Below are 12,467 nucleotides of genomic sequence, written 5' to 3' on the forward strand. Positions count from 1 at the left end.
TACGAATTAAAAATTCGAGCGGATCGAAAAATAAATTTGAAACTAGCAATAAAACTTTAAAAAATAGTAATAAAATCACAAAAATTAATTTTCTAAAATGTTATGAGCTGAAGATTAAAGTTGATTTGTTGATTTGTTATTTTTTTTAAATAAAATAAAAAGGATGAAGAGGAGGAGGAGGAGGAGGAGGAGGAGGAGGAGGAGGAGGAGGAGGAGGAGGAGGAGGAGGAGGAGGAGGAGGAGGAGGAGGAGGAGGAGGAGGAGGAGGAGGAGGAGGAGGAGAAGAAGAAGAAGAAGAAGAAGAAGAAGAAGACGACACTGTAAACATGTGAAGTAATTTTTAGGTAACAAATAAAGTAGGGTATAAAAATAATTGGCTGACACGGGTAGGTAGATAAGTCAAGTCCAAAAATTGTGGTAGATAATTGCTAATTTTTATCTTATTTAGGTATTTCTCTAATTCTCTCTAGTTTTATCCCTTTAGTTTCAAGTTGTTCAATAATTTTATGTCATCTCAGCTCCAATTTATATATAACGTTTCAATCGTTTCTCTCGCCACTTCATATATGAGGGTAAAACGAGGTAAAATATTTAATTTAAGGACAAAACCATAAATCTAATCTTATTTAATTTAAGGAATGACAAAAAAATTGAAAAAGAACTAAATTTCTTCTCTAGATAATGGTATAATCCAATCAAAATTGTAACTTAATTTATTTTTCCAATTTTACATTACTCTACAAAGTTGACACTTGACTTTGTTAGACTTTCAGTTTTGTTTTGTTCAAAAATAAATCATTATTATTGACAAAATGCTATTAATATGGTCAGCAAAATTATTTCCAAAGATTTGAGAAAAAAAAAATCAAACAAAAGAAATCTTTATGTATTGAATTTAAAATTGAAGCCGCCCTTCATCTTATGCACCATATCTCAATATTATTTCATATTTTTGTACATTTTGCTAATTATTTAATCTCCATCACCCGACCATTGTACTATAACCAACTTGATTTGACAAAAAATTGTTCCACTGAGTTTCATTAAACAAATATCTCCAACTTAATACAATTTGTTTTACCAAAATTCCTATTATTTTCACTAGTCAAACATCTGTATTGAAAATGATGTTGTCTTAGTAGATTAAATACATACTTATAATGAATTTTCAATTCCATTGATTATCATAATTTTAATAAAAAAATCAACATTTTCCCGATTATATACGAATTCTTTGTATATTTAATATTTACTTTAATATCTTTCCTTTATATGGTGCGAATTTGGTTTTGGATTGAATTTTTGATAAAATTCTATATTTTGGATAAGGCATGTGTGTAAGGTATTACTCATGAAGTATGACAATAAATAAGAAAATATAGTACATATATTTAAATCAAATTCCTTAATTGTCTTGAACTATTTTAGTTATTTGATCGGTTTTTCGATTATTTCAGTTATTTATAAGAACACCAAACCATTCTTATAATTTTAATCCGATCTGTAAATTTTACGGACCGAATACTCCACTTTTAAGAATTACACAATTTTTGAACCATTTGTTACATTTTGAATGCCATTAGATTGTATTTGCATACACCAAAAAGCAGAAACAAAGAACGAACAATTAATCCTCACTAAACAACACCAAATTTGGCATTTCATGTCTTGAGTCTGTCTAATTGGGTAAACCTAAGGGCAAAATAGAATCAATAACAGGCAAAATACACAAAAAGAAAAAGTTAATGAAAATTCTACATTAAATCTGAGGACTAAAATGGATGGAGTTTCAAACATAGACAAAGAATCAATAAAAAAATAGCACTGCAAAAGTTTTAACAGCTCCTTCCCACCAACATTTGCTTAAAAAAACTACAATTTTACCTTAAAATAGAAAAAAACAAAAACAAAAAGGACCTAAGTGGCAAATATTTTCAACATCCTTGTTTAGTTTTTGTTGTAGGAGAGCTACAATCACATTTTCTTCTGACTTCAACCCAACACATTTTCATCAACATAGATCACCAATCTTCTATTTTCAGAAGATAAATGAGAAAGAAAAAAAGAACAAAGTGGAGATTTTTAAGGATTTTAGGGTTGGGAGGAGGAGGAGGAGCATTAAAACTAAGTTGCTTCCTTGCGGATTCTGCGACAGACACCCACATCCTCGATACGGTATTAGCATGTGTTACAGATTGAAGGGGCATTTGAAATCGGTGTAGCCTCCACCTTACCGTTGGTGGGAATGGAAAAGGAATCGAATCTTCTCCAACAGCAGCAACCCAAAAAAACAGTTAACCAAGCAAATACATTTCTCCTTGGGCACCATCTTCTTTTTATGCATAGTACATATACAAGCTGTTTGCAGCAGCGCAGGCGATCGAGTTTTCCGTTGGGTGCCATGCTAGATGGAGCAACTTTGTCGTAAAATCATACGAATTTCCATTTGCATCGACTCCGGGGCTCTCTGCTCCTGTTACAGATTTCGCAATACAAAAATACCATTTAAAAAAAATACTTATTATGCGGTAGAATAGATAGAAAGGGAGAAAAGCCGAGTGATGACACTGACCCCGCCTCACAACACGCGTTATACTGCTCAGGGATCTAGAAGGCCTCGAAGGCGTCTGCACTTGTCTCCTGAAAGCAAATAGAACCATTATTGTAAAATGATTATTATCATAGAAATCATCTCGAAGATCGTCTATTAACAGCTGAAGTATTATGTGAAAAAGAAAATACCTCATTGGGTTTTTGCTGGCTTCCAAAGTAATTGCCTCGGTACTGCCAGGGGAACAACCAAACACGCGGAACAGATTGCTGGGTTCACATGAAACAAACGAAAACAAAGAACATCAACTTGCAAGTGGAAGGTTTTCAACAACAAGAGTATTAATGACGGGATCTGGGGAATAAACAGACCTGTAAGACCCTGTTGCCACTCGCATTCCATCACCGCTCAAGCAGCACTCGAATTTATCAAAGATTGAATCGTTTTCATATAAATCACACAACTGGTTATATTTAGGGAGAAGAAATACAATCAGAACAAAGAACGACTTAGAAAATTAATTTAGGTTTAACTTCATATGAAGAGATGAAGTCCCACCTTAGGTCTTAAATACTCATGGACCTGGAAGGTTGCAACCGGACCTGAATCCATATTGATGTCCCATAACTGACAATGTGAAAACACAAAACTGAGAAACCAAGAAGAATCTATCCCCACCAAACTTCAAAAGAATAAACATGCAAGCATTAACTCTGTGGCCCTCTGGGTACAAAGTAGTCAGATTCGCAAGTTGTTCCACATTCTAAAATAAAGAGGTATAACTACGAAGAATGATGTTGGAAAACCGAAGTCTTTTAAACAGGAATGCATCACATGAAGCTAGTTTGAAGACTGCACACAATTCATCTCTGTAGTAGTCCCAGAAAACTTTTCACTTAGGATCAAGCCGTAGAGTTTGTATGTTGCGCCAAAGATATGAACTATATTAACTCGGACAGCAGATCTTAATATTATGCTTCATAAATCTACTTTCAGAAATGAGAATTTCATTCAGCATAATCAATTAGCAAGCAAGCAGATAATGTTCTATCTGCAATACCATGCAAGCCAAGGCGAAAGTTTTGCTTGAACACTTAAAAAAATGCACTTTGCAACTTGTATCATAGAAATAAAACAAAATCTAAAAAGCCTAATCCATCATCAATTGAAAAGATTTGCTACTAGATTACTGATTATAGCCCGATACATCTTTATGATGCCGGATAATCAACGACGCATATAATGCTCATCAAATGCAAATACAGAAGCCCAAACCTTAAGAGTCATGTAGTCACGGCTAAGTATATGCCGTCCATCCTTGGCAAATTTAATATCTGAGATTGAAGCAATTATCTCTGTGAAAAATGATCTAGACCCCGGTGCCTCCTGTTCCTCAAACCTGCAAGCGAATTAGTGTTTCATGACACTGGAAGAAATTTGAGTGACGAGAAAACGTAAATGTAACATTAATAGGACAAAGCAGGTTGAATAATTACAGTTTAGCATGAGAATCACATAAAGCTGACTGGCGTAAATCAATGAGTCGGATTGAGCCTCTTGAACTGCTATATGCTAATGTATTACAATGGTTGGGGTGGAATTCTGCAGACGTAATAACCTCTGCAAGAATGAAAGTAAGTCAACAAAAGCAAAGCATCATTCAGCAAAAGGTTACCACCTGAAGCAAGCATCAACAACTCAAATCAAATTTATAAGGGAAAGCTGAACACTACTTTTTGCCGTTGTAAGAATTCACATTCATAGAAACCCAATAGGGTAAATAAACTGGCACGTACAAGAGAAACCAACTGATCCACAGAGTAAGCATACAACAGAAATCAGCACTGAGTACTACAAGATAAATTAACAGGTCCTTGGTAGGTTGCCATGGCAATAAAAGGATTTTAAAAAGGAAAAAATATTCAATGAGCAGATATCCACATTAAAACCAGGATCCCCAAACATTATTCTCGGACATCTGAATCTATGCATTATACAAAGTTTCAATGTAACCATGAACCCAAAAAAAACTTTACCGGTTAGATCCTCCATATTTGTAGGTTTGACATCAACAATATTGAAACTTTGATTGCTAATCTCCAAGTTCCACAGATTGATTCGCAGGTCATCAGCAGAAATAAAAGTTTCACCATCACTAGAAAATGAGAGAAAAGAAATCATTAGTAAAATGAACCAGCAAACACCAAAAGAATGAAGGCATGTACTCAAAATGCATGCAAATATATACAGCAATAGCAAGAAGAGATATGAGTGTGTCTGTGTTGGTGGATGCAAAAAGTGATCAGCTAGTTCAGTAACAAGATTTCAAGTTCAATACTTCCACATCTAATTGAGATACAGAAATTAAAAAGTAGCCAGCCAATAACCTTTAATTTGGAACTTTTCTTATAAAGCAGGCAAATTCGCATAAGATCCAGTATACAGCCACTAGACATTTCTAGACTATATATCTAACAATTCATTAGACTTGTGTATGTATAGCATCTTGATGAATAACAACATTTTGTCACAGAAGGATTAAAATTAAAATGAATATATAACATTGTTAAGGTGAGGAAATGTAGCTAAAAAAGAAAATTAAGTTAAATTATCGTGACATGTAGTTACGTGTTTAATGAGCACATCAAGGTTCTAATAATTGGAACACATTGGTACATGATAATTTTCAGAAATGTAAAGTTCATATCACTGTTGCTCTCATGCAAACCAGAACTCCACTGGGAGGGGGAAGAGAAACAAAATTCCCCATCTGCCTGCCTACTTTTAATTACTATACGGACATCAACATTCTAGTCAAAGAGAGCCTACAAAAAGAACTACAAAGAGGGAAAAAAGAGAAAACTAAAACGGCACCCAAATTTCACATCACAAATAATATCATCAAAAACAAGTATTGACATGTAAATGCATCAATAAAAAACTAAAATCACTGAGGAGTCCCACCATAGTCCTCGGCAATTAAACAAGTATCACTGAATAACAATAGTAACCATGTCACTTAGCTAGAAGAAGTATAAGTAGATAAAAAACATTAGCAGTTGTTAAAAAAACTTTGGAACATCAGCAATGCTCAACTTAACATTAATAACGAAAAATAAGATCATCTGAAATAAGAAACAGAACTACCTGTTGTTTGAGATTGAATTGATGTGATAATCGTGTGCGTGCGCATAGACCCTTCGACATCTAGCCATCAGGCTGGTTTCACCGGAAGTTACCTATGCACAGCATAAAATAAGAGTCAGATTGGTGCAAGACCAGAAGAACAGATTTAGAGAAAATACAACACATCCAAAGAGGTCCCTCTCCTACAGCCCTTTTCTTACAGCAATGGGCAAACACCCAAATCGAACAACAAATTCCCGGAATCACTTCCTAGCCAAAGACCAGCAATAAAAAAAGTCTAATAACCCTCAAAATTCAAGGCTTTTATGGCACACAGAACCCAGGAAAAAGGCACATTAATGATGTATGCCTAGATATTTTGTGTAGAGAGAGCCAAAAGGTAACAAGAAGGATAATTAGCGTAAATTTCATCCATTATACCAAATAGCCTAGGCAATACACAAATAGCAAAAGGACAGAATAATTAAATGAAAGTAATATCCATGAACAGAGAGAGCCCTTCAAAAAGTTGTGGAATTTATGCGAGATGAAAACATAAGAAAACACAATGAAAACAAGGAATGGTTCTAGTACAACTACCACAGGTAAATGCAGAGATGGAACGCCCCCAGGTGGAACGGTGAAGTCATTGCTTGGGTAACTGCATAACTTCTCTGGCAAGCCTCCATTGGCAAGATATGGTTTAGCACTATTTGAATTACTTGAACTAGCAATACTACCATTTCCTACAGCTTTTGAAGGGTCCACATTCATTTCAGAAATTTTCTTGACCTTTTTTTCTTGAACCTGCACAATTCCCACACAAAAATACAAAGGGCAACATCTTAGTGATTTAACATGAAAAGACGTTTTTTAACAAATCTTTGATCAAAATATTTTAAAGTATAACACTATAATGAGCACATAATAACACATTTAATGTCTTTAGGTATACACTAAGACACTTTATCCTTACAGCAATTACTAACTAGGTCAACCATGCATTATGATGACTGCTTCCAGTAAATAGCAAGAAAGCAACAAATTTGACCAAACCATGGCCTTCTGGGATACAGTGCTCAATTTAGGGAATAAAAAGACACAGAAGATAAACATTATCAGAAATATATAGCCAGCAGCAAGAGTTTTGATCAGGTAATGAAATGTTAATATGTCTTCTACAAGAATTATGTTAGCAAACAAGGAAACACATTTTATATTTAAGCATATTAACCATCCAAGTATCCTCCAAACAATTCATGAGGTAGATCAAAAAAATGCAAAATGAGGCTTACTTCAATACATTAAACACTTGTTGCAAAGTTAACAAAAGAAGATGAAACATAAAAGGCTTTCCGCCGAACTTCCAACAAAAAAAATCCTTCCTACCTTCCAAAACTTAATGGTTTTATCATTAGTAGATAGGAGAAAAAGGGCGCCGTTGGCTGTTTGGCACCATCTGATTTTGTTGATTTTTTCTTCTATTTCCAAACTCTTGAGATAGTCAAACTGGCACCAATACGAACAAAGAAGTGCGAATATTAGCAATGCGAAAAGACAAGTCAATTCATTTGAAACCAGACTAGCAATAACCATCAGAAAAATACCTCAGGTTCATGGCTCTGAAATTCTGTTTTATAACGAAACTCAGGATGCCTAGTAATAGGATAATCCATTCTCTCCAGATCTCTTCTTGATCCACCATGCTACACATAACAAAACAAGAAATATTATACTGCTTTCATTAGGACAACAATAGACCAACATACTTAAATAATTACAAACTCAGATGAAGGTACAAATGCAGCTGGAAATGAAAGACAAACATACATCCTTGGTGTCTGTCCTCTCAAAAAGAACTACCCGGCCGCCACGGTCGCCGGTAGCAAGATGATCACCACTTTTATCAAATTCAATAGCTGAAATAATGTCAACTGCAGAAGAAAACAAAATAATATTTAACATAAACCCATAACGATTCTTCTATTCCACAACAATACATCAGATCATACAGTCTTGTCAAATATGTTTGTTTGAACTTCTACAATCCCTTATTTCTTTTTTTCTTCTCTTATATCTTGAAAAGGCTAACTAGCTATTTTTACGTATGGTGCTACTGTAAGCTGTCCTCTTTAAAATAAAATCATCATATGTAGCAAGATAAAAAATAAATAAACCACTAATTTCTCTGTGTCAACAATACTGAAACTGTTAAATAGACATTGTTCTAAAGTGCTGATGCTCATAAAACTGATAATGGTAGCGACACCCAAAAGGAAAAAAAAAATCAATAACCAAAAAATAATTGAAGCTAAGACATCATGTAAATTATCAGAGCGTGCATAAATTCCAAAGTCCCAAACCAAGAGGATAACGGGGCCATAAGTGGCAGATAAAGTATTAGTTGACAGCAACAAATAGCTCATATAAAGGAACATTATCTGACGCATAAGCACCACGGTTGGAAGGATATCAATAACAACTATTTCAACAATTTTCCAGTATTGAATTTCTAACAGCAAATGGTTAGCAAACTTAAGATTCTGGTGTTTATAGCTGAACTTGACATCTAAACTGCTCAAAGCACCAGCTCAAATCTGAACAGGCCAACAGCAATTAAATTTTTGTATTATGACAACTGATAACTGACAGAATATTAAGATTTAACAGCTTTACTTTTTGTATAAAGAATATTCTGCAGAAGAGTGAGTGGAATAAAACTGACAACTTTATTTTATGAGTGAAGTCTGGCCACCAACTAAACTTAGAATGTTATCCCACCAGGGGCAGCCATTGTAGAAGGTAACTTCAACATTGTCGTTGTGCTCTAGTAGTCCATTGCATTTACAGTAATTTCTCAAAGTCAGAAACGTTAGATGTCAGCAACAAGATGATCAACGTGAATCTTGCCGATCATCTACTTCACAAAACCAAATGACATATGAACTTGTTTGAAGTATACCTACATTCAACCATACCTATGCAAGAATTTTAATTTCTGCCCCAGGTGCTCTATTGCACCTTAACAAAAATAGTTACTCCAAAAAAAGCCTCTGGACTTCAGGCTTACTTCAAGATATCTTTAATTGCTATAACATTTGTTGCTATTTAAGGTTCACCTCTTCCGTAATTCTGAAGTAATTGTCAAGAAAAAGACATATTGGATCCTGAATGCCATTATCTTGCAAAGAACATTAATTATTTTCTCTAAAGCTTCTCAAGTAACTTCCATTGCAAATGGAAGAGAACAGCATGGAAGCGCATTTTACCCCATCCCAGCTCATTTCAATATCCTTGCTCCAAATCAGCAATTAAAATCCATATAAGTTTCATTCGCTGTATAGCATGTGATTTATCTCTACTGATTATTCCAATTCCAAGATTCATCTATAACTATGAAAGCACTGTCAATAACCATATCTTCCCCAGTGTTTTTTTATATCATAAAACCTGTTTTTGCAGGTTAAGCTCTTCTGCTGATTCATAGATTTGAAAAAGAATACAGCAAAACCCATCATTGAATTCCTCAAAACCATAATCCCCTACATTGATCAGATTCCCCTTGACTAATGCAGACTGAAAGTAACTACCTTCTGATATTGCTAAAAAAATTATAACTCGTACTATTGATGTCTTCATGCCAAACATTACGGGTAAACACTTATTCTATGTAGTGTAGATTTGGATTTGGATAAGTGCAGACAATATATGAAGCTACTTCAAATATCTAAATGAAAAGCTGATTCACCAATCCCGTATACATCTCCCATATTCTACAAAGCAATAAACACATACAAAGATAAAACTGTAAAGCTTAGGATTAGAATCCTAAGACCAGATTTTTTTTGGCATAGAATGAACAACACATAAGCATATCAAATGTGGTCTTAAAGAAACAAAACTAACAAAATAGTAAGCATATCAGCTTAATTTTTCCCAACTAATACATGGTTAAATACACCAAAAAAAAACACTCAACTAATAGATAATACAATCAATAAGATCCACATAAAACTCTCCAAGCTCAAGTATTACAAACTTAAAATATAAAAATGACCCACTTTTAATTTAACACCCAGCAATTGCATGTACCCAAGAGAAAAAATAACCAATACGGCAATAACCAATTCATCACTAACTTAAAAAAGCTCACTTCAATCAATCCCATTAAATATTACACAAATCCAAATCACTAACAAGTCTCCAAATGACACCAAATTAAAAAACTAAACAAGAATTTACGATTGACCCACAAACCCAAACACCAATATCTAATTGGCCCACGATCTATTTCCGATCCATAACTCGGAAACAAACCCTAATCTGAAATTACAACAAAAAAATTCAACTGGATCCAAACCTTAAAAATGTCAGTAAACCAATAATTAGACATTTACCTTCCTGAACTTCTTCGCCGGCGGTTCTCTCTCCGAAGACCTGAGAGAATTTCCAATCCAACGGCTGTGGTGGGGCCGGCGGAGCTGCAGTGACCTCATCGCCACCGTTCATTGTAATTTTTTTGCAATCTCTTGTGTGTGTGTTTTTGGAGGCAACCAACGATCAAATCGAAGAGGTGTAGTTCCGACAAGGAAGCGATCGAATTAAAAGAGATGAAAATATTGTTAATCAGTAATTGATTAAATTAATAATAATGAATTAAGCTACATATACATAATAAAAAGGAATTTTTTTTTTTTGGTTTTGTTTTGTGTTAAAAATGAGAGAGAGATTTTTATAATTCAACCATTGAAACAGAGAGCTTTTGTTTGTGTGTTTTTATTTTTTATTTTTATTTTTTTTAGTATTATTTTTATTTTCCTCTTTCTATATCTGAATGAAATAAATAAAAACTAGTGCAATATTACAAGTTTCTCTTTGTTTCTCTATCTAAAAGGGTAAAACTGGAACTCCAGTAATTTTTGGCAATAAATGTCATTTTAGTCCCTAAATTGAACACAAAATATCAGCTAAGGCCAAACTTGCAACTTTTAAAAAAACATATTGAATTTAATATTTTAACTCGTTTTACACTTCAACTTCAAATTATCTCACCAATTATTGAGCAGAGGATTAAATCGACTTCTGAATTTATGTTCGGGGTCATGTAATTTACTGACAACTATTTTGACCAATTAATAATATTTTTCAATTATTAAATCAATTAAGGATAAATTCTCTATTTTTAAGTTAATTAAGGACAAAAACTGATCATCTGAGGTTTCTAAATCCATTTATATCGTCTTTAACCAAAAATAAAAAATATGATTTTTAATTGATCAACATGTCTGAAAGTGAGTTATTTATGAGCATAAACTATAAACTAAATTAACCTTTTATTTAAGGCTTAATTACTTAAAAACCACCCACCTTGAACTTTTTTTTCGTTTATACCCTGACCTAGGAAAAAGTTCATCTATACCCTGACGTATGTGTTTATGTTTCACCTCTACCCCAAGGCACTAAATTAACCTCTTTTCATTTAAAAAAATATTTAAAATAGTCCTTCATTTAGAGAAAAATTCATTTCTAATTAATCTCTAATTAGCTTAGGTTAAAAATGAAGAACTATTTTAAACTTTTTTCTTAATGAAAAGAGGTTAATTTAGTGTCTCGGGGTAGAGGTGAAACATAAATACATACGTCAGGGTATAAATGAATTTTTTCCTAGGTCAGGGTATAAACGAAAAAAAATTTCAAGGTGAGTGGTTTTTAAGTAATTAAGCCTTTATTTAATAATTATTGATCCCTGCAGTCGCAGTTTATATGTAATACTTTAATCATTTTCTAACCGCCTCATTTAAAAAAATAAAACGATTTTATTCTTCAGATTGGTAGAATTTTGAAAGTAGTTAGATGTTAAATTAGACTTAAACCGCTTGACCCTACTGAGATTCGAAGTCGAATAGAAATGCATTTGAAGAACATAGCCGCTTGAACTAAATCTCACTTACTGGTTAAAACGATCTAAAATAAGTATATGTTTTCAAAATTATGAGAATAATTTTAATTGATTTTTTATGTTAAATTTAAAAGATAATTTTTTTTTTGTGTGCAACAAACAAAACCGTTCTCTAGAACCCAAAAACAACACTACACTTTCTCTCTAGTGTAAATTGGTTTCATAGAGATACAATGCTGTGAGATAATCAGTATGAAAGTCAGACTTGATTGGATTATAACATGAGGGCATGTGTTTTGACTGGTTGGTGAGGATAAAGCAAAGAAAAAGCTAGGTGTTACTATGTTAGGGTTTGTTGAAATTACCTATTTATCCTTTCCCTTTTTATCTTGCATTTGTCTTGTTTTGTTTTTTGTCATGTACTGAAATGTCACCATGGGAATAAAAAAAGTCATGTCGATGGACGGCTGAGATTGGTTATCAGAAAAGAGGATGTGATGTGAATGTTGTTTGTTACTTTATGAGGAGTAACACATTTGTTGACTTCACTAAGATGTCAAGAAAGAAATTAGAAATAGGGAATTCTTAGGCTCATAGGACTAATTAATAGGCTACAAATATTAAATGAATAAAGGATCACTTTCACCCCCGAAATTGCGTCAAAGTATCAAAAAAGTCCAAAGCTGGAAAACCGGATCACTTATACCCTGAACTTGTGTAAACCGGCTCAAAAAGACCCCTTTGCTGACGTGGCACCTTAATTGGAGAGTGAGATTTAAATTAATCATATCTTACACTAATTAATTATAATCAACACTAATTAATCAAATTTTATCACTAATTAATTATAATATACCATTAAATAAATTAGGGACTTTTTTGACTTTTATC

General features: G+C 33.4%; 1 protein-coding gene across 2 annotated transcripts; it reads right to left on the reverse strand.

Annotated features, from left to right (window-relative positions):
- Positions 1 to 1,742: 1,742 nt before the first annotated feature.
- LOC126681243 (serine/threonine protein phosphatase 2A 55 kDa regulatory subunit B beta isoform) lies at positions 1,743 to 10,400 on the reverse strand. 2 transcript variants are annotated; one of them, XM_050376734.2, is made up of 14 exons: positions 10,075 to 10,400; positions 7,508 to 7,611; positions 7,285 to 7,383; positions 7,067 to 7,186; positions 6,275 to 6,484; positions 5,699 to 5,790; positions 4,588 to 4,706; positions 4,048 to 4,171; positions 3,827 to 3,950; positions 3,110 to 3,178; positions 2,923 to 3,014; positions 2,743 to 2,820; positions 2,573 to 2,640; positions 1,743 to 2,473 (listed from the first exon to the last, which is right to left on the reverse strand). In XM_050376734.2, exons 1-14 carry the CDS (start codon positions 10,184 to 10,186, stop codon positions 2,337 to 2,339), a joined length of 1,548 nt encoding a protein of 515 aa, XP_050232691.1. In that variant the 5' UTR covers positions 10,187 to 10,400; the 3' UTR covers positions 1,743 to 2,336. The 2 variants fall into 2 exon arrangements, with proteins under 2 accessions (XP_050232691.1, XP_050232692.1); XM_050376735.2 differs by having other exon boundaries at positions 6,278 to 6,484; positions 10,075 to 10,399.
- Positions 10,401 to 12,467: the final 2,067 nt, after the last annotated feature.

Source organism: Mercurialis annua, linkage group LG5 (genome assembly GCF_937616625.2).
Source record: "Mercurialis annua linkage group LG5, ddMerAnnu1.2, whole genome shotgun sequence".
NCBI lineage: Eukaryota > Viridiplantae > Streptophyta > Magnoliopsida > Malpighiales > Euphorbiaceae > Mercurialis > Mercurialis annua.